Source organism: Trichoderma ghanense, assembly GCF_004382785.1.
Source record: "Trichoderma ghanense strain CCMA-1212 chromosome Unknown scaffold_2, whole genome shotgun sequence".
Lineage (NCBI taxonomy): Eukaryota > Fungi > Ascomycota > Sordariomycetes > Hypocreales > Hypocreaceae > Trichoderma > Trichoderma ghanense.
This window is the reverse complement of record NW_027395665.1, coordinates 939,527-959,451: the sequence shown is the minus strand read 5'-3', so window position 1 is coordinate 959,451 and position 19,925 is coordinate 939,527. Positions and strand designations below refer to the sequence as shown.

At 56.2% G+C, this 19,925-nt stretch overlaps 9 protein-coding genes across 9 annotated transcripts; 2 read left to right on the top strand and 7 right to left on the bottom strand.

Annotated features, from left to right (window-relative positions):
- Window positions 1-32: 32 nt before the first annotated feature.
- Window positions 33-2,011, bottom strand: CCMA1212_002710 (uncharacterized protein; the record flags this gene model as incomplete). Its single annotated transcript, XM_073700086.1, has 2 exons — window positions 33-1,058; window positions 1,121-2,011. 2 exons carry the CDS (start codon window positions 2,009-2,011, stop codon window positions 33-35), a joined length of 1,917 nt encoding a protein of 638 aa, XP_073561016.1.
- A 477-nt stretch (window positions 2,012-2,488) lies between these two features.
- CCMA1212_002709 (Methylmalonate-semialdehyde dehydrogenase) lies at window positions 2,489-4,300 on the bottom strand (the record flags this gene model as incomplete). Its single annotated transcript, XM_073700085.1, has 2 exons — window positions 2,489-3,543; window positions 3,631-4,300. 2 exons carry the CDS (start codon window positions 4,298-4,300, stop codon window positions 2,489-2,491), a joined length of 1,725 nt encoding a protein of 574 aa, XP_073561398.1.
- A 1,294-nt stretch (window positions 4,301-5,594) lies between these two features.
- On the bottom strand, window positions 5,595-7,562 carry CCMA1212_002708 (Calnexin-like protein; the record flags this gene model as incomplete). Its single annotated transcript, XM_073700084.1, has 4 exons — window positions 5,595-6,086; window positions 6,149-6,933; window positions 7,038-7,332; window positions 7,458-7,562. 4 exons carry the CDS (start codon window positions 7,560-7,562, stop codon window positions 5,595-5,597), a joined length of 1,677 nt encoding a protein of 558 aa, XP_073561399.1.
- Window positions 7,563-9,320: 1,758 nt separating this feature from the next.
- On the bottom strand, window positions 9,321-9,993 carry CCMA1212_002707 (uncharacterized protein; the record flags this gene model as incomplete). Its single annotated transcript, XM_073700083.1, has 2 exons — window positions 9,321-9,743; window positions 9,814-9,993. The coding sequence occupies 2 exons, from the start codon at window positions 9,991-9,993 to the stop codon at window positions 9,321-9,323; spliced, it is 603 nt and encodes a 200-aa protein (XP_073561406.1).
- Window positions 9,994-11,837: 1,844 nt separating this feature from the next.
- CCMA1212_002706 (uncharacterized protein) lies at window positions 11,838-12,674 on the bottom strand (the record flags this gene model as incomplete). Its single annotated transcript, XM_073700082.1, has 4 exons — window positions 11,838-11,913; window positions 11,992-12,190; window positions 12,241-12,512; window positions 12,574-12,674. 4 exons carry the CDS (start codon window positions 12,672-12,674, stop codon window positions 11,838-11,840), a joined length of 648 nt encoding a protein of 215 aa, XP_073561407.1.
- A 1,033-nt stretch (window positions 12,675-13,707) lies between these two features.
- CCMA1212_002705 (Methylthioribulose-1-phosphate dehydratase) lies at window positions 13,708-14,799 on the top strand (the record flags this gene model as incomplete). Its single annotated transcript, XM_073700081.1, has 3 exons — window positions 13,708-13,835; window positions 14,122-14,640; window positions 14,706-14,799. The coding sequence occupies 3 exons, from the start codon at window positions 13,708-13,710 to the stop codon at window positions 14,797-14,799; spliced, it is 741 nt and encodes a 246-aa protein (XP_073561404.1).
- A 166-nt stretch (window positions 14,800-14,965) lies between these two features.
- CCMA1212_002704 (uncharacterized protein) lies at window positions 14,966-16,255 on the bottom strand (the record flags this gene model as incomplete). Its single annotated transcript, XM_073700080.1, has 2 exons — window positions 14,966-15,893; window positions 15,960-16,255. 2 exons carry the CDS (start codon window positions 16,253-16,255, stop codon window positions 14,966-14,968), a joined length of 1,224 nt encoding a protein of 407 aa, XP_073561405.1.
- Window positions 16,256-16,566: 311 nt separating this feature from the next.
- Window positions 16,567-16,934, top strand: CCMA1212_002703 (54S ribosomal protein L44; the record flags this gene model as incomplete). The annotated part of the gene is made up of 2 exons (XM_073700079.1): window positions 16,567-16,747; window positions 16,822-16,934. 2 exons carry the CDS (start codon window positions 16,567-16,569, stop codon window positions 16,932-16,934), a joined length of 294 nt encoding a protein of 97 aa, XP_073561402.1.
- Window positions 16,935-17,202: 268 nt separating this feature from the next.
- Window positions 17,203-19,027, bottom strand: CCMA1212_002702 (uncharacterized protein; the record flags this gene model as incomplete). Its single annotated transcript, XM_073700078.1, has 4 exons — window positions 17,203-17,344; window positions 17,408-17,491; window positions 17,548-18,113; window positions 18,263-19,027. 4 exons carry the CDS (start codon window positions 19,025-19,027, stop codon window positions 17,203-17,205), a joined length of 1,557 nt encoding a protein of 518 aa, XP_073561403.1.
- Window positions 19,028-19,925: the final 898 nt, after the last annotated feature.

Here is a 19,925-nt window from a genome sequence, read left to right as displayed (position 1 = left end):
ATATATATATATTTGTTGGGGTTGAGTTTGTCTCAGAAGACGAGAATCGTTACATCGCCCTTGCTATCCTCGCCCACGAGCCAGCGCTCGTCTCCGCAGATGAAGCCCTTGGCCATCATCTCGGACCACATTGCGTCCGCGAACTGGACTTCGTGCCCGTCCGGGCCTTCTGTCGTCGTGCCGGCCGCCGTAGCACCAGTAGCAGCAGCACTATTACTCTTACCAATGGCGGTTGGGGTTGTTTGACGGGAAGTTGGATGATTTGCTCCTGCACTTGACATGGTTGACGTCGTCTTGGAATCTGTGCCTGACGAAGCTCGTCGGGACACAAGCTTCGCTCCATTCGAACCGACCCCCTGGACGCGGATTTTCGGCCGTATGTGCACCGAGAGCGTCTCCAGCATGAAGCAGTCCCGGGCAATGACCCTCACCCCGGCCGCGGCGTCAAAGACCTCGGAGAGGGTGACGTACGGGAAGTCGTCGTGGCGCCAGCAGGGCGCGCGGCCGGGCCACGTCTGCGAGTGACTCCACGCGCGCTCGGGAGACCAGGCAACCGCCCCATCACTGCCGCCGTCATCGTCATCGCCATCGTCGTGGAGCACGACTCCGTCGTCCTCCACCTCCGTCATGTCCCTCCTCCATCTGCCCCTCCAGCAAAACCTGAGGTTCACGCCCCCTCCCCCTCCGCAGTCGTCCACCCACCGCGGGCCCTGGCCAACGAGCGGGATCCCCGTCGTCTTGACGCGGTGCAGGCGGGGGCGGTTCGGGCTGCTGTGCGGGCCGGCGGACCAGCGGTGCTCCTCCTCGGTGAGGAAGACGTGCCCGCAGGCCGAGGCCCGGACGGGGTCCCAGGTGCTGTCGTCGAGGGCCATGGCGCGGAGGGCGGGCGCGTGGCCCTGGCGGAGGGCGGAGTCGCGGAGGTGGCGGTTGGTCATGGTGCGGATGATGCGTGGGGTTGAAGGGTTGGTGTGTTTGGATCTGGTGTTGTTGTTGTTGTTGTTGTTATTGTTGTTGTTTCTGATGGCTGCTGGGGAGGGTTGAATTCCCAGATAGTGAGGCTCTCGAGGGGTTCATTGTCGGGCCATTCAGAGTCGGGCTTCGGAGGCTGCCAGGCATAAACGACATAGTGCGTAGCGTTGTGCGTCGAAAAGAAGCGGTCCTGATGATTCAAAGACAGGCCCACGGGATGAATCTCGAACTCGCAGCGCAACTCAAACTCCCATGTATAAGCCGGCGTCTCAGACGAAGCATCGCCAACGCCACCAACGTGCCGCCGAGGAATGACCCCGTCCCAGGATCCCGCCGTCCGGACAGAGTACGCAGTCGCATAGTGACGATGCACTCGTTTCGCCTCATCGGCCACGAGCGGGTTGTTGTATGAAAGGGCCTCCTGCTCGCACCACTCAAAGACAAGAACCCCATGGCTGACGCGCACCCGCCTTACAATCTTGCCTCGCAGATCAAACGGCACATCAACCTCCCTCCCCGTCTGCAAGTCCCTCGCGCGAAACACCGCTCCAACACTCATATTATCCGTGGCATCTTCTTCCGCCGGATACACCAACAATCCCTCCCCAGGCGCAACCGTCCAAGCCGGATCCCAAAAGTGAAACGCCGCCGTCTTGCCATTCAGGCTCAGATGCCGATTCCACGGCGCCACACCCCTCAGCACGACGCCCTCATCGTCCTTGAACACTTTTACTTTGTCAATTTTCCACGGCAGGGCATTTCCCAGGTGATAGTACCGCCGGGCGAGGTTTGCAAAGACGGCGGCCCAGTCGCCGCTCTCGAGGGCTGTGAGGTCGCCTGTTTTGAGATGGGTCTTGAGGCGGCGGCCTTCGAGGGAGCGCGGGAAGTGGGCGAGGATGAGGCTGATGCAGAGGTCGTTGCGGGTGAGGGCGGAGTGGAATGCCCGCGAGATGAGGCGGCAGCGGATGGTTTGGGTTGGGGAGAGGTGGGCTATTATCGTGGTGAAGATTGTGTAGGGGAGGTCGGTGAGGGAGAGGGGCATGATTGATTAATATTGCCAGGTGATTTCAAAGACGATTGTTGATGTTGATGATGGTTTTTTTGTGATTATGAGTGATGAAGTTGATGATTATGATAAGAGAGGGATTGGATGAGGTTGATGCAGTTTGGTGATGCACCTTGATGATTAGCAAAGAGGAAGCGGTGTCGAGGCGAGTGACATGTGACATCCATCAACGCCGAGCATCATACATTAGCTGCGAGGATACTCAGATATCATCAAATCCCACAAATCAAGGCTGGACTTTCTAGGTGAACGTGAATTTGATCATTCTGCCAAAAGGCAACTCATGCCGCCTAGTCCATCAAGTCGTGAAGAACTACGTTACACTATATACAGTCAAATGCATGCTACTCGTCCATATACCCCCTACCTGGCTACCATCATGGTATGACCACTTCACCCACATCAATCACACAACAGTCCCCGTCAATCTACGCCCGGCATCTCGACCGCCTATTACTGCAGCGTCGGCATGTGCACGGCAGCCTTCTTGGCCACCGCGTCCGCGCTCTGCCACAGCGCCGTCACCGTCTTGAGCTGCGTGTAAAAGTTGATGCCCGGCCGCCCGTAAAACGTGTTGGCGCCGCCTCCCGCAATCGACTTCTTGTTGCCGGTAAAGGAGAACATGGGCAGCGGCACGGGGATGGGCACGTTGATGCCCACCTGGCCGGCCTCGATGTTCTTGCGGAACGTCTCGGCCGTGGCGCCCGACTTGGTGAAGATGGCCACGCCGTTGCCGTACTCGTTCTTGTTGATGAGCTCGATGGCGTCGTCAATCGTCTCGACGTTGAGGCACACCAGCACGGGGCCGAAAATCTCCTGCTTGTAGCACGTCATGTCGGGCGTCACGTTGGAGATGATGGTCGGGCCGATGAAGTTGCCGTTGGGGTACTTTTCGTTCTTGTAGCCGCGGCCGTCGAGCAGGATCGTGGCGCCCTCCTTCTCGGCGCTGGCAATCAGGCCCTCGATGCGCTCCTTGCTCTGCGGCGAGATGACGGGGCCCAGGTCGGCGCCCTCCTCGAAGCCGCCGTCGACCTTGAGCGCCTTGGCGTGCTCGGCCACCTCGGACAGCCACTCCTTGGTCTCGCCGACCATGACCAGCGTGCTCAGGGCCATGCAGCGCTGGCCGGCGGCGCCAAAGGCTGCGCCCACGACGCTGTTGATGAAGTGGTTCTTGTTGCAGTCGGGCAGCACGGCCGCGTGGTTCTTGGCCCCCAGGTTGGCCTGCACGCGCTTGCCGTTGGCCGAGGCCCGCGAGTAGATGTACTCGCCGGCCTTGTTGCCGCCGACGAAGCTGACGGCCTTGATGGCGGGCTCGTCGAGGATGAAGTTGACCGTGTCGTGGGCGCCGTGGATGACGCTGACGACGCCGGGAGGGAAGCCGGCCTTTTCAGCCAGCTCGACGAGGATCATGGCCGCGCCCGGGTCACGCTCCGAGGGCTTGATGATGACGGTGTTGCCGGTAATGGTGGCAATGGGGATGGACCACAGGGGAATCATGGCAGGGAAGTCTGAGAGCAAAGGAAGACCACTGTTAGCACCTTCGTCTTACCAAGCTCTCTCGCAACGTCTCCAGAGGATATATGACGACAACTCACTAAAGGGGCAAATGGCCGCAGTAACACCCAACGGCTCGCGATACGTCCTCGTCTCCATATCCTTGGACACCTCGAGCACCTCCCCCTTGAGCAGCTCCGGCGCCCCAATGGCCGCCTCGGCAACCTGCAAGCCGCGCAGCACGTCGCCCTTTGCGTCGGCAAACGTCTTGCCCTGCTCGAGCGTGATGCTCGCCGCCAGCCGGTCCCAGTTGTCCTTGATGAGCTGCACGTAGCGGAACATGATCTGCTGGCGGAACAGCACCGTCGTGTTCTTCCACGACTGGAACGCCCGCTGGGAGCTCTCCACGACGGCCTGCATCTCGGGCACCGTCATCTGCGGCACGCGCGTCACCAGGTTGTTGGTCGCCGGGTCGTGCAGGTCGATGAACCGGTCCGTCTTGGACTCGACGAACTGGTTGTCGAGGAAGTAAGGCGTGTTGCGCACGTCGGCCGCGGGGATCGGCTCGTGCGTCGTCGGGAAGCTGGTCGCCGTCGAGGCCAGCGCGTCCATGGGCTTGAGCTGCTGCGCCGTGGCGTGCAGCCGGCGGGCGGCCGTGAGGGCCTGCGCCTTGGAGGTCATCCTGGCCAGTGCGAGGGCCGTCCGGGGAGACGAGGCGGAGGAGAGGCCGCGGGAGCTGGCGGAGGCGCTGGCGGAGAGGAGGCGGCGCATGGTTTGTGTGTGTTGTTGTAGAGGAGAGGCGGAGGGGGAGAGAAGAAGAAGAAGAGAAGTATGTCAAGCCACCTCGAGTTGATACCTAGCAACGGGATCTGCCCTCTCCCAATATCAGTACCAAACCCAACAAACAAGAAAACAAGACAGAAGAATCTAAAAGGAAAAAAGACCCCAGCGTCCCTTATATATTCTAGTAGCCGCACCCAGTCGGTAATATCACGTCTTTTGGTCTCAGCTACTTCACTCTTCACACACACAAGCCCAAACCAACCGACTCCCGGCCGTACCTAGCCGTGTGTGGGGGAGGAGGCGAAAAAATGGGGAAGCCCAGCACTGAAGAAACTGGGGGGTAAATTTCGTGTGGGGAAGCACAGATACAGAAGATTACAATCCAATCGTTAAGCCGATGCCGCTCCATGCCGAACCTCCAACGAGTCTCGTAACTAGCTAGAACCTCGTTTTGGCTCTTGAACGAGCAATCGCCCATGTTTGCGGAACTTGCCGCTGTGACTCGTCTTCAATTGAATCTTCCCATACAAGCCAGTAGTCAAACATCTACGGAATCAACCGATTACACAAGCCTCTCTAGAAGTCGTACTACTAACTGCTTTATACCCGAACCTCCCCCTCAAATCGTCCAGACTCTCCGACATCCCCTCCTCCGATCCCGGTGACGCTCCCTTCCCGTTGCCGAAATAGCCCACCTGTATTCCCCTTCTCCTCTCACAGGTTAGGCACTTGATCATCGCCAGTATCAGCTTATCGAAGCTACTCGTACTAAGGACAGATTCTACTCCATAGATAGCTTTCCTTGTACGGCCTGGCGCGTCCTGGGATCAGATATCGTCGAGGTGCGACAAGATTGAAATGCCAATTGAACTTCTCAGCATCATGGGAGCAACTCAATGTTCCTTGACATGATAACAGTCGAGTTCCATAATATAGTGGCCACGTGTTGATTGCATCTGATCTCATTGCCCTATGCAATGGCTCCTCTTCACCACAGTTCCCGACAAACGGCCCCGACTTATACAGCGTCCTCTTACACCTTGCTTGGCACATCACGAGCATCGCAGAGCACATAGTAATAACAATTCCCATTTTTTTGTGTTACAATTTCTTCAGAGTAATCATGTTATGACCCCTTGACTCCCCCGTTTTGGCTTTTTCTTCTTCTTTTTCTTCTCTGATATTGGCCGCGGATGCTGGTATAATGGATTCTGTTCATCCCACATCCTGCCTTGTTGTTCGATTCCAACTATACTGACAAAGGAAACACCACCCAATTCTTCTACGACTGGCTGCGGGTGGTTCGCTTGGTAACCTCTCCCTTGACCTTGTCAGCACCGCTGGCAACAGCCTCGGAAACGTCCTTGGCCTTGTCCTTGGCGGTGGCGGCGGCCTTCTTGGGGGCGGCCGACGAGGAGCCAAGGCCGACGAGGCCGACAATGACGGCAATCAGGGTGACAAAGACGGCGGCAATGCCACCGGCGACCTCGGGAACAAACTTGATGGCCTCCACGGGGTCGCGCTGGGCAATGGTCAGGAACAGGTCAAGCTTCTCCTTGACAAAAGTGACAGGGTCGTCGAGGAACTTGAGGTCAGAGGGGGACTTGGGCTTGTCGTCAAACTTGGGCTCGTCAGCCTCGGCGAGGGCCTTCTCAATGGGGTGCTTGACGAAGAAGGTCTCGTTGGCCAGCTTCTCGGCATCCTCAATGGAGTGTCCAATGTAGATGTTGTCAAAGAGGATGTCGTTGGTCATGGTCCAGATCTCGAAGCCAATCTGTCAAGCACTGGTTAGCAATCGAGCGTCACGGGTATGATGGGTTAGGGTGCAAAACTCACAGCTCCCATGGGCTCAAAGTTGGCGGGCGTCTTGTCCTCAAAGTAGTCGGGGTTCTTGATCTTGCGGGGAGCCCAGACGCCCTTGTAGGCAGGGTTGTCGATGTAGGGAGCAGACCACTTGCCCTTGTAGTTGGGGTTCTTGATCATGGGCTTGGTCCAGGGGCCGCATCCGGAGACGTCGTCGCACTTGGGGTTGGGGACGGTGGGAGGGATCCAGTCGCCATCCTCCTCGTCATCCCAGTCCTCGGGCTTCTGGGCCTCGGGGTCGGGGATCGTGGTGGGCTCGTCCTCCAGCCAGTCCTCGGGCTTGACGGCCTCCTCGTCGACAATCTCAAAGGGCGCATCCTCGTCCCAGTCCTCGGGCTTGACGGCCTCGGGGTCGGGAATGCGAGCCTCGTCGACCCAGTCCTCGGGCTTGGAGTCCTTGGGGTCATCAATCTCCTTGGGAGGGTTGATGGGGGGGCTCAGGTCCTCGAGGAGGCTGCCGGCCTTGGTCTCGACACCGTTCTGCTTAATGGAGAAGGTGTTGTTGGGGTGGACAATGAGGGTGTAGAGCTCGGTCGTCTTGACAATGTTGACGGCCGGGGCCGAGTTGAGGTGCTTCTCCTCGTACTCGCCGGTCTTGGGGTTCTTGTGGTTGACGATGAAGTGGACCCGGTTGTTGTGGCCGCACTTATCGGGGCCAAACATGATGACGTAGGGAGTGGTGTTGCTGAACTCATCCTGGTGGAGAGCCTTGTTGTCGCGCAGCAGCTTCATGTAGGCACCGCCGCAGTCCAGTCCCTCTGGAAGCGCCTGGGGTCAGCACAAGTCCGCATCTCTTCGTTTCGCCCTCTTCTTTCCTCCCCGTCCTTCCTTATCGCGGGGGAACTGCAGAGGCCAAACTTACTCTGGAGCTTCACCTCGTACTGCACGACGAGCGTCTTGCCCTTGTTGTCAATCTTCTTGGGGAACTTGGCCGAGATGGCGTGGTGAGCGGCAGGGTTCTTGACGACGAGGCCCTTGTCGCCGTTGATTCCCTTGTACTGGTACGGCTCCTCGACCGCCCACTCGCCGACGTAGGCCCATTCCTCCTCCGCCTCCTTGTCGGAGCCGCTGGTGTCCTTCTTGGCGTGGGAAGGCTTCCACCGGGACTCCCAGTCGTCGGTGAACTGCTCGAGGAAGTCCGCCTTGATGGAGGTGGGCTAGCGATTGGTTTTGTCCGTTAGCAACGGTTCGTGATATCTCGTCGTCAAAGAATTCCTCCTCCAAGCTGCAGCCAACCACTATAACTTGGCTTCTTTCACAGACGAAAAGAGGCAGAACTCACAGTAAAGGTGGGAAGCTCCGGGACCGCCTTGGACTCTTCGACCTCCTCGGCATACGCGACACCAGCGAGCAGAGCCGCAGCGGCCGCGACAGTGTTGAACTTCATGGCGAAAGAAGCGTCGCAAAGATCAACGTTTGCAGCAACAGAGATGCAAAGAGTAAGAGGGAAAGAGTTGTGCCAGCGGGCGTTCTCTCGGAGCAAAGAAAACCTGGTGGGGGGTGGAGGAGTGATGCCAACAGGGCAATCCCAGCGCTTGAGAGAGAAGAGAAGAGAAGCCTCAAGACTTGCGATGTTTTGTTGTTGTTGTCTTCTTCTTTGAAGTTTGGGGGTTGAAGAAGAAAAGAAGAAGAAGAAGAAGAAGAAAATCGGGAAGAAGGCGCACGGCTGGCCGTTGAAGAAGAAGAAGAAGGTCGCGGGGGAAGAGAGAGAGGCTGCGCAGCTTGTTGGCCAGGACACTTGAGGACACGTAGAACTAGAAGCTCAAACTTGGTCCCGAAAATGACACTGGAATAATAATAGCTGCCCACTGCTACCTGGTCGATTTTGCGACTAAACGGCAGGTCGATGCGGGGGTCCGAGCTGCCAGTTGCCAGCCTGGGCTTAAGGCAAGGTACGTACTCCGCACTTCTGTGTGTCGGATGGAAGAGGCGAGAAGAAAAATTGACTGTTTGTGTTTACTTGATTGTTGATGCCGCCGGTTGCAACCCCACGTGGTGGGCCTTGCTGATGATTGATATGCTACGAAGGAGACAAGGGAGACAGAAGCAGTCATGGCATCAATTGAGTGCGGACAAGAGATCAATCACAGTGGGAGACGAAAGAGACAAATGTAGACAAATGTCAACAAACACACTTATACAGCGAAGAACCGTGTCCACTGCGTTAAACAGAAATCAATTGAGCCTGCATGGGTAGCACTGCAAAATGGCATCATCAGCCTCTTTTACCCGTGAGATTTTAAGCGCACACGGAAGGTCAAGGGCTCAGAATCGGAGAGGGACCATGTTGTTACACGGAAACAGAAGATGCCACATATTCAACTTTCCAACCCTGCACCATAGGCACTCCCTCGATGCTGACTGTTCCAACCCCTCCTTCTCGTTCAAACAATCTATCGAATCTTCTCGTCCTCAATCTTCATCTTGTTTCTTTCTTCTTTTTTTTCCAAGAGGAAGACGAGGATGGAGAGCCTAAACTAGCACATCGATCCCATCTAATGCGCGTGTAGGCGAACGATGCCCCGTTAATATGACAGGCGTTGAGGCGCTAAATTGGCCGCTATCAAATGGGTACCTGTAAACACAAGGGGAATGGCGAGCACCAATCCATGCACATGCTCGCATCCTCTTCCAACTCCGGCTTTCAACACTCAATGTGCCCTCACTCAGCATTTGCATCGATTCATATGCACGTGTTGATAATTGCAAGACACAACTGCGCATACATTAATATGAGGTTCAAGTAGGCAAAGCCATGTTCGGAGCACGCCTGCGATCTGCGCAGGGCTGTCCGTGGCCCATGCCTCACCTCCGTCAAATCAGTTGGCCTTCATTCACTCCACTCGGCTCCATCACACCAATGCACAAGCCATCATGAGCCTCGTCATGGAAACAATCATTGTCCATCGAAATTGTCAACCTCACAAAGGCACCCAAGGGCACGAGCAGTCACCTGTTCCAGCGCTACTTTATTAGGTACGCTAGGTATTCACCGTGGATATCAGACTCAAGGTAAATACACCAATCTCCATCATTAAAACCATTAAGCCAAATCAAACCCCTTCCATTAACCCATCCGAAGCCTGGAACAAGAACAGAAAAAAAAGCAGACAAAGATCTGCTAGGCCACTCAGGGCCAGGTAGCTTACAAAGCCAGCAGGGCAGCAACGACACCCATCAGAGCACCGCCAGAGGCAACGATGGCGGGAGCAGCATTGGTCGTGGCGCTAGCAGAGGCAGAGCTGGTCCTGGTAGAGGTGACGGTCCTGGTAGACGAGCCGGTGCCAGTGACGGTAGCGGTGCCAGTGGACTCGGCCTCAGTCGAGGAGCTGTCGGTGCCGGTGGGAGCAGCGGCAGAGTCAGTAGCCGTGCCGGAAGCCTGGTGGTCGTTGCCGGGGGCAACAGTGGCCTGGGGAGTGCCCTCAGAGGTGACGAAGTAGTGGTCGTTGACGCACTTGTCAATGCAAGTCTTGTAGATCTCGGTCTGGGCAGCGCTGCCGTTGCCCTGGGGGCACTTGGCGACACACTGAGTGGTGGCGTTGACCTGGGACTGGTTGGGAGAGGGCACCTGTTTGGAGGTCAGATTCAGTGGTCTGAAGACGGAGAGGCGACAAGGAGTGCAGGTGATCAAAACATACCGCAATGCAGTGAGCCTGGCAGTCAACGTCGCCAGCCTTGCAGGCCTTGATGCAGGCAATCTGAGAGGCCTGAGCAGGGCTGAGCGAGACGGTCGCGGACGGGGCCTGGGCAGCGCTCGAGCTGGACTGGGCGGCAGCCAGAGCGGCGAAGAGGCCGGACAGAACAATGGAGAAACGCATGGTGACGGTCTTTGAGTGATTCAACCAAAAAAGGTGAGCGAGATGTAAGCTTGTTTTGCGTGCAAGAGAGCAGAAGACGCGAGTAAAGTGAATACAGTAGCCGCTGAAGTTGACGATGTTTGTTTGTTAGTTGCAGAAAGCACTAAAACGAGTGTCGATGCGTTCCGAGCTGAGCGAGAGACTTAAATAGAGATCGAAGCTGGGGAAGGAAGGAGAGAGAAGAGAGGGAAAGGGAGCCTCGCGCCTGGGGGGGGGAGGAGCAGGACATCTCCCTTTAATACCTGACCTTCTCTGCTCACTGCTCCATTCTCAAGCGCAGGCGCGTAGCAGCAATAAGACTCGCGGAGTGGAGGAGCGACCAATCCAGTGGCTTCCAAGCGTCTCTCTGGTGGTGTCCCGTCCTATTTTTTGCTGTCCTAGCATTTCTTTCCGCGCACAGTACGGGCCATGTACCGGCCATGGATGGGGGGAAACCTCCTAGAGGTACCTTGTCGTAGGTAAGGTATGTACTTTGTAGTGCCTTGGCCCGCATGAAAGAAGGCTCAAGGGATGATGATGGGGAGGGTAAAAACAAGCCCGAGGGCCTGTCCCGGCCTTTGTCTGAGAGGCTCCACCCGAGCATAGCATTGCATTTTCTTGGGCTTTCATGTGCTGTTTGGCGACCTCCACTGGGCCCAATGACGGGGTAGGACCAGGTAAACATGGGCTGTGATTTCTCACAGTACGGTGGTTGATGCTGTTCCTCTGTCATGGTGATGGTGATGGCACTGCAGGAAGTCGTGGTCTCGTACGTTCTGCGGGTTCTACATCCGCCGGGCCTTGCTGGGCTTGTGTCACTGCCGGTGCGGCAACGGGGGTTTGATTGCGTGGCGCAACTGGATGCATCTCTGCAATCAAATGTGCCGTCCCGACAGCTGAAGCAGAGGTGGTACAGTATTACATACCTACATGCAAGCAGTACTCCGTATTAACGTCGAGAATCGCAGAAAGACCATGCTGATCCGATCAGAAAAAAAAAAGAAAGAAAAAACGACAGACAATTAAATTAAAGTCTCGGCGAGTTCTGATGTGTGGCGCTCGTCTTTCTGTCTGCCCGTGCCGCTGCAGCTCGTACATACGGAATAGAGGGCCTCGTATTTTTTGGCGTTGGCGATCGCCTCTGCGTTAGACGCGGTTCAAATGTCTTTTGCCATCCATCCTTTCCCTCCCCCCATTTTCCCATCCCATCTGCATGCATGTACCCCAAACTTGCCAGTCTGCTGATGCCCGTCCGACTCGTGTCTAATGCTGTGCGATGCGGTCATGATTTTCTCTTGGTTCTCGGCAATTCGGTCGCCGGGCGGATGCTCCAGAAAGAGGCTGTGTGCGGCCTGTGGGACCGCGGCTGGGGGGGGAAGCTCGGACTCGGCCGTGGTTCCAGCTGCCTCTCGATGCGCCTAGATGAAAGAGATGGAATCTTCAGCTTCGTCTGCGTAACTCGGACATGTTTGAATGAGGTTCAACCCTGTATCACCCGTATTCCCGTCTCTTCTGGGCCCCTACATCACGCAGTTACAGATGGCTACTGATTGATCCGTGCCTTCAATGGCAAACTGGGTGCAAAAAGGTGAAATGACGCCCTCGCAACAGGCCACTCGCTCCCCCATCAACAACCATCGCGGCCGTGTCTCTTTTGTTCCATTCGGCTAGTGGCTGCAGGGGCATGAAGCGGCACCAGAGCGGGCCTCTCTGTCTGGCTGATGCGCTCACGTCCAATACTAGTGACTAAGACATCCCGGGCTTTTTGATGAGATCGCCGATTGGAATTCGTCACATGGAGATGGGGTTGGGCTGTTGTTGTTATGTTATGTTTGTGCGGCAGCAACGTCGACATCCGCATCAACGTCGTCAACACTGGCTGCCGCTGATGCCTTACAGCTCCTATTTCCACATCAGCAGGATGGAGAGAATTCAGAGTCATCACATCCCCTGGATCACGGGAAAAGGGGGGAAACGGACCGCCACCTCCTCGCCCTCCTGCCCGTATTTGCACCGGCGCAAGCACCAGGCAAACTCAATCCTCGAGAAACACGCAGAAGCACAGCGTCGTTCGTGCTGGCCCTTGGCCCCGGCGGACTAAGCTCGTTAGCCTGTGTGCCTCCGAGACGCCCAGGGGTTTGGCGATGGCTTGCTGGCTGGGCTGCCTTTCTGCGTTGCGCTGACGACCAGGTACAAGCTCGACCCAGTGTCGCCCCCGAGGCCTCGTACTGTGCCCTTGCGGCCTGGCCTTAGCAGCGAGACTTTCCCTTGCAAATACGAGGGCACCATTGGAGATCGATGCAATGCGCCGTGCCAGACGGGGCAAGATTCCGAGGGCGAGGGGGGGGTGCCGGCTGTCTCTGAGCAGTCCAGGTCGTCCAGGTTGCGGGCTGGTCAAAGCGGACTCTTGTTGACCCCTGGTAAAGAGAAGGAACATCTGCTCCTTGCGCAGCTGAAATCGTCCCAAGTACTTGTACGGGGGAAAGGCCAGCGACGTTCCGCTGTCTTAGCAGTGGCTTGATCAATGGGTAGATAATTTCCACAAAAAACACGGAGGCTTACGGGATGCTGTGAAGATACTTTTTGCGCGTATTCAGCCTGATGGAGACGTTGAGGCTATCCGAGGGGATAGTAGTAGTAGTGCTTTGTGGCAGTTGCCCCATTTGTGCTGGTTTACGAGCATCTTCAGCTGTTGGGGAACTCGCCAAGCTTGAGCGTCAAGCTGAGATGGATGCTCTCACCGACTCGAGTTCCCAGCGTGAATCGAGGAAGAGAGGAAGTGATCCCCCTTGAGGCTGCAGAACTCGGCTCATCTTGCCCGCACTAATAATGTAGGTTCACGGGCTGTAATTTCAGGACAATCTCGACCCTACATGTGTCTGAGACAGCCCATACATATGTATCGAGTATCTCAGGTCTCCAGGGGAAAGGGAACAAGAACAGGAAACATAAAAGCGAGTGAAACTCTCCTGCGAGGGAGAACTCCTTTTCCCGTCCCTTTGCCGTTACTTGTGATAGAGCATACTACCTTACCTTAGTAGTCTAGGAGGTATCAGACGCGAGGGCGACGCGCGGGGAGCATGAACCAATGGTTGGATCGAATTGAGGAGCTTGAAATTGACGGGACGATGCTTTGCTTACCTAAAGGCTGTACGTACTTGCACCGGTAGAAGAGGGTGAGCTGCAGCCAACCAGATCGAAGACCAAGAGGTGCTTGTACTGTACCTCTCCATTTAATGCAATGCTCATCAAGACATGTAATTACTCTGAAAGCACAATATCCAATCCAAAATTCTTGTCTTTCCTGTAGAAATCACCGTCTGTCAGTCTACATCTTCAATCTCAAGGCTCCCGTCATCTGCCCCCCGAGATCCGATCCAATCTTATCGTGATTGCAAGCATCCGAGATCGTGCAATAAAGTGGTCCTTGCCTTGCCCGCTCCCACGTTTTCAGCCTGCAACTCCCAAGCTCGTCATTTCAGCAGTGGAGGGGCAGCCAGCCAGCAGCAGAAAAAAAAAATGCACTATGATAGAGGGGTCACAACCTCGCCTCAAACCTTTACTGCAGCTGATACTTCAATATAACGTATAAACCATCTAGAAGACTCATAGAGAGAGCAATATCTCATCTATTTCTCTTTGATATTCACCTTTGATCCCATTTTTTTTTTCGTCACTGAAATTCAGGGCATCGCAATGGCCGCTCCTGTCGAGGACCCCGACCAGCTCATCACGTCTTCGGACCCGGAGCACCCTGCCAACCTCATCCCTTCGCTGTGCGCCAAGTTCTGGACCTTGGGATGGGTTACGGGCACTGGCGGAGGGTGCTCCATTAGAGACGAGTAATTGCACCTTTTTTCTTTTCCTTCTTGTTACTCCAAACATATTCTCCCCTGGCCATCTGTTCCAAAGGCTGTGCTGGCTGTGAAGTGAGCTCTCATCATCTCGAGTGAGATGAGGACGAGCAACACCACGAGTATACAGCTGCTCGCTCACTCACTTACACATCTATACACATCTCTCCATCATATACTCACATCAACATATCCTACATCCTTGCTCATACACAAAGACAAACACCGCTAACAAGTTCTTCCCCTCCTCCCCCAGCAACCTCGTCTACCTCGCCCCCTCCGGCGTCCAAAAGGAGCTCATGAAGCCAACCGACATCTACGTCCTCTCCCTCAAGGACCAAGACCCCTCCAACCGCCACCAGCAATCCCAGCGGACCTACCTCCGCTCCCCGCCAATCTACAAGCCCTCCCAGTGCACGCCCCTCTTCCTCGCCGCCTTCACCCGCCGCAACGCCGGCTGCTGCATCCACACCCACTCCCACTGGGCCGTCCTCGTCACCCTCCTGCTCGAGGCAAAGGGCTCCTCCGTCTTCGAGATCAACAACATTGAGCAGATCAAAGGGTTCGGGAGGGGCTTCCAGAAGACGGGCAACTTGGGGTACCATGATACCCTAAGGATTCCGGTGATTGAGAACACGCCGCATGAGGAGGACTTGACGGAGTATCTGGAGAAGGCCATGGACGAGTTTCCGGATACGTATGCCGTGCTGGTGAGGAGGCATGGGGTGTATGTTTGGGGGGATAATGTGCACAAGGCCAAGACGCAGTGCGAGAGGTGAGTTTTTGCTTCTGAATTTCCATGTGTGTTGAGAGGTTTGTGCTGATGGTGGTGTTTGATAGCCTCGACTATCTCTTCCAGCTGGCGGTTGAGATGCACCAGCTGGGTCTCCCTTGGATCAGCAACATTCCCCAGATTGCGCCTCAGAGGACATGAGGCAAGCAGGGTATGGAGAGCACAGGAGTCGGATGATGGGTTATTGGGAGTAGACTGGAGTTTAAAAGGCTGTAGAAACAGCCCATGTTGGACATCTTTGACAATGTCAGGAGCTGTTCACGAATGTTCAACCTTTCTTATTCTATTCTTCTGCGTGTAGCTCTGCTCATAGCTCATCTCGAGAACGTGAATCATCTACAACAACCTCCGCTTCTTCCCCCTCTAGCTCGTCAACAAGACCATCCTCCACCTCCCCAGGTATCGAACCCAACTCATCCGCCTCACGCACAGCATCCACAATCTTGCCAACCTTGTCAACCAAGGACTCATCCCCATCCTCCGCCTCCACCACTCTCTTCTCCCCTCCAACCTTTGCAGTCGGCAAGCTCTCGTCCGGCATCCCATCCACCCGAACCTCCCCATCAAGCGCCACCCCAGCCGTGCCAGACTGCCCCGGTCCTCCTCCCCGACTATGCAACACCGCGCTGCCCGCCTTTGTCCCGACCCCAAACACGATGCGCAGCGGCAACCACACGAGCCACCACAGCGGCCCGTACAAGAGCCTCCGGAACACGAGCCACGCCCCCGTCACCATGAGCATGTACAGCGCCGTCTGCAGGTACCACGTGTCGCTCTTCTGGGACCTGAGCAGCGTGCCCAGCAGGTCCCGCGAGCTGGCCAGCATGCCGTCCAGCGACGTGTACGACTCGTCCAGCTTCCTCAGCGCGGCCGACGACTCGGACAGCGTCTGCCGCGCGAACTCGCTCTTGGTCAGCTCCGCCGCGATGAGGGCGTGCGTTCTGCGCAGGGCGTTGGTCACGTTGCTGCTCGCGCCGACCGTTTGCCGGTCTTCCTCTGATAGGCTCGACTGCAGGGGTCGGTGGTGGTGGTGATGTTGCTGCTGGGCGTAGTTGTGGCGCGGTGGTCGCGGGGCTGATGACTGGGTTTCGTCGGCGCTGCTGCCGCCTGCAGAGGTGTTTGTTTCGGAGGCGGCTTCGGCGAGGGATTGTACGAGGAGCTCTCGTTCTTGTCTGCGCGCTCGCTCTAGGTTTGCTTTTGCAGATAGCCGTGCTTTTCGAAGTGATGATCGACGGCTACACAGGGCGCAACCACAATCGTCAGTACATAACTAGGAATTCAGCAGAACCAAGCATTCTTACCTGGCCAGCTCACTCCCCACCCTCTCAATCCCATCCTCCAGCCTCTCCTTCTCATGTCCTCCCCTCTGCAAATATTTGACCTCCTCACACAACAGCTGCTGCTCCTCCAGCCCCGTCCTCAGCATCAAGCCCGCGTCGGCGCTCAGCTCTCCGCTCACACTCCCCTCCTCCTCAATCGTCAACGGCACAGACCCCGGCTCGAACTCGACGTTTGCCAGACGGTCTATCAAGTCCCTGAGTTGCGCGGTGGTCTCCTGCAGAGCCGTGAGCCGCTCCTGGAGGCTCTCGAGCGACATCCTGCAGAACGATTGCGCTGGGGCACAACGATAAGCTGAAGAAGTTGGTGGTGAATTTGTCGGTTATTTCAACACGAAGCTTGGATGTTGACAGCTTATAGCCACAAAATCCACATGTCATCATCATTGGCCAAGTGCGCATCCAGCGTACCCTATACAACGATATGCACATACCGAAGCTCCACCAAATTTCGCAACCATCGTTCCAACAATCCCACTCTCGCAGCATACCAAGTATTACCAATTGCGCACCCTATATACACCTACAAGATCCACGGTTTCGACCCCGGCAAAAGACGAAAACAGGCAAGATGATTACGAAATTTATGACAGAGGTCACGGCCAAGTTCAACCCCTTCTCGACCTGCGCAAAGCCCGCCCGCCTGTTCCTGACGTTCCTCCCGCCCAATGTTCGCGCCAACGGGACGACTGTGCATACGAGCCTTTTGCCGAGGAACTCTCCCGAGAGCAGTTCTCTAAAAGTCAAGTTCAGTACGTTTTACCTTTGCTCGGAGATTTGAGAGGGGGGATCGTTGTCGGCGAGCTAACTGGGTTTCTTTTGACAGAGGACGGCAAGGAGATGGACTTCAACTGCTCCAAAACCAACATCAAGAGCTTGATCGAGGAAGTCGACCGTCACTCGCGCCAACTGCAAAAGGCGGCTGATCTGTCCGAATAAACACAAAAAGTTCTTGTCTCTCTCTATACTATTCGATGCATTGACGGCGTTATGCGGGGCGGGGATACAGCCTGGATGAGGCCGACTGGTGACAGCACGGAATGTTGTACGATATCATTGTCACGGAAAACTTTTTTGTACTTTTACTGCAGAGCTTAGATTCTTTTTTTTTTTTTTTCCGTCCTTTACGACTCTGGCAGGGTATACAATCAAAGACTATACATCTGATACACTGGCGCCATCAAACTTTCATCGTAAAATAGGCATTCTAAGCAGAGGCACCGCTGATGAAGAACCACTTGTCGATGGAGGCATCAATCTTCTCAGGGGGGAGATCCTGGTGGGGAGGCAGAGGAGGCAGGGACTCGGGGGCAACGCGGCTGGGCGAGTGCTGGACAGTCACGTTGGTGCTGCAAACAAAGTTAGCCGGAGGGTTCGTTCCTCGTGGCACGTGTCATGGAACTTGGACTTACGTAGAGACGCTGCCGGGCTGGGTCTTGCCAGTGATGAGACGCTCCCAGGCCTCAGCGCACTCGCGGATGACATCCATGGCGTAGCTGGTGGCATTGTCAGCTGAGAATCACGGAAAAATGGAATAACAAAGGGAGCATACCTCTTGTTCTTGCACTCGCCGGTAAAGGCGAACTGGTTCTCGGGCTTGCCGTCGGGGATCTTGTAGATACGGAACCACTCGTTGGTGGCACGGAGCAGGCCGGGCAGGTGGCGCTCGACGTCCTCAACGTCGTTCAGCTTGGGGGCCAGAGGGTCGTTGACGTCAATGACAATGACCTTCCAGTCGGTCTCCTCCTCGTCGAGGAGGGCCATGACACCGAGGACCTTGACCTGCTTGACCTGGCCGGGGTAGCCAACCAGCTCGCCGATCTCGCAGACGTCGAGAGGGTCGTTGTCACCCTTGGCCTTGGTCTCGGGGTGGACGGTGTTGGGGTCTTCCCAGGTCTGTGAGGCAGGACAATTGTCAGTTTGCCGTCGCACACGATCACGATGGCGTCTGGCCTTGGAAAAGGGGAGGTTGGGTAGGGGTGAATTGGCATCGCATACCTGAGGGAAGGCACCGTAGTTCCAGAGGTAGCCCTTGTGGGGGAAGCAGTTGCGGACATAGCGAAGCTTGCCCTTCTTGACGTCCTGCTTGATGGGGTTGAGAAGCTCCTCCTTAGAAATCTGATGAATGGAAATGTTAGCGACGCCCAAAAAGGAGACGCGCAAAAAAAGGAGCAGCGTCAGGTACACGGCGGGAGTGGCTTCAGAGCGTGTCGTCCCCGACTGCAGCCATCTCCCGCGCGAATCACACGTCTCAATCAGCGGCGTACCTCAAGCTTGGCGTTGGTCCAGCGAGGAATCTCGACGACCATGTTCAGGATGGTCTGCTCCTGGTTGGCAAAGAGCGGGATGTCGTGGAAGGGCGAGATGGGCACGCCATCCTTCTCGATGTAGACGCGGTGCTCCAGAGTGTTCTGGGGGGCGACCTTGCGGACGGTGTAGTTGGCCATGGTGGCGGTTGGGGGCGCGGATGAAGAAGAGGCGTCGCTGGTGTCCTCGCGGGGTGGTGGTGAAGAGGAGAGGTGAGCAGCAATTTGCGCAGTCCGCCGGGAGGGTTGAAGAGAATTGGAAGCTTGCGAGGAGGCGGAGGAGTTTTGGCCTGATGGAGGGGGCGGGGCACGGGGACCCATCCTGGCCAGGGCAGCAGCAGCAGCAGCAGCGGTAGCGGTGGTAGCAGTGCCAGTAGCGGCGCTGGAAGGGGGGCCGATAGGGGGCCTGATAGGGGCAGCAGCGGTGCTGTCAGCGCCTGTAGTAATACCGCCAGCCGATCTGCGTAGGCCAACGTCAGAGCAGCGACCCGGAGCAACACCACCAGCAAATGACGGAGGAGCGGCACCAGAGGCAGCGGAACCGTCAGTGCCGCCAGACGCAGCAGACGCAGACGCAGTAGAAGCAGAGGCAGAGGCAGAGGCAGCAGAGGCAGCACACCACCGTCGCGTTGTCCAGAGAAGAGCAGCGCTCCGATTGGGCGACGACGTGACCGCGCAACGCAGACTCTGCCACCCGAGTTGCGGTGCTCGTCGAGGAAGCAACATGAGCTTTGGGCGCCTTTATCCGAGGTGTGATTCGAAAAATCGCAGGTTGACGACGAAGATCTCGATGACCAGACGCTGCTTTGCTGCCAACGACCCCCCGGTCCAAAGGGAAATGAGAACGAACCAATGGGTCGGAGTCCTGGGAATTGCTCTCTTTTTTGGCTCAGGTGCTGGGCTCCAGCTCTTTTTTTCTTGGGAGCCACCCAGCCCGGCCAATATTCACAGCGGTGCGGTTTCGGGTCTTTGGGGGGAGAGGGGCCGCCATTGACCGAGGTCCGTACTGTAGGGGCGCCATTCGAGTGCCGGGCTGCCCAACGGCTGCCGGAAAGATGGCTGGGGCACTGAGTTGGACAACGAATCGCGTCGTGGTGATCGAGGAGCGGTAAGATGGGACAGACCCGAACTAAGGCGTCATTGCTGTGGGTCTGTTAAGTGAAGCCGACCATTGCAAGTACCTTTTGACGCCAATTCATGTGCCAAGATACCTGTCGGGTTATTGCGGAATAACATTGCCTCGTCTCTAACACAACATTGCTCGAGGAACAGTAAGAATTCGCAGAGGCTGAAGGACAGCTCGCAAGGCTTCACTGTGAAGCAATTAATCCACGTCAATTCGACTCATCACCATCCATCGCATCACTGTAATGGGTGTAAGCTCCAATTGACCGCATGTCATCTATGAGGCTGCGAGAGTTGGGCTCCAATTACGAGAGCAAATCTCGACGCCGACGCTCTGCTTGGGTCTTACCTTACCCTGGAGAAACGAGGACATATCTGCATTTCAAAATCAAATGCTTCCTCAGCCTCTACCAACTGCTCATCTGATTGTGAAAGGAACGAGCAGGAAAGGTAAAGGTAAACATGTCCGTCATCAGAAGTAACTAGATATGCAATCAAG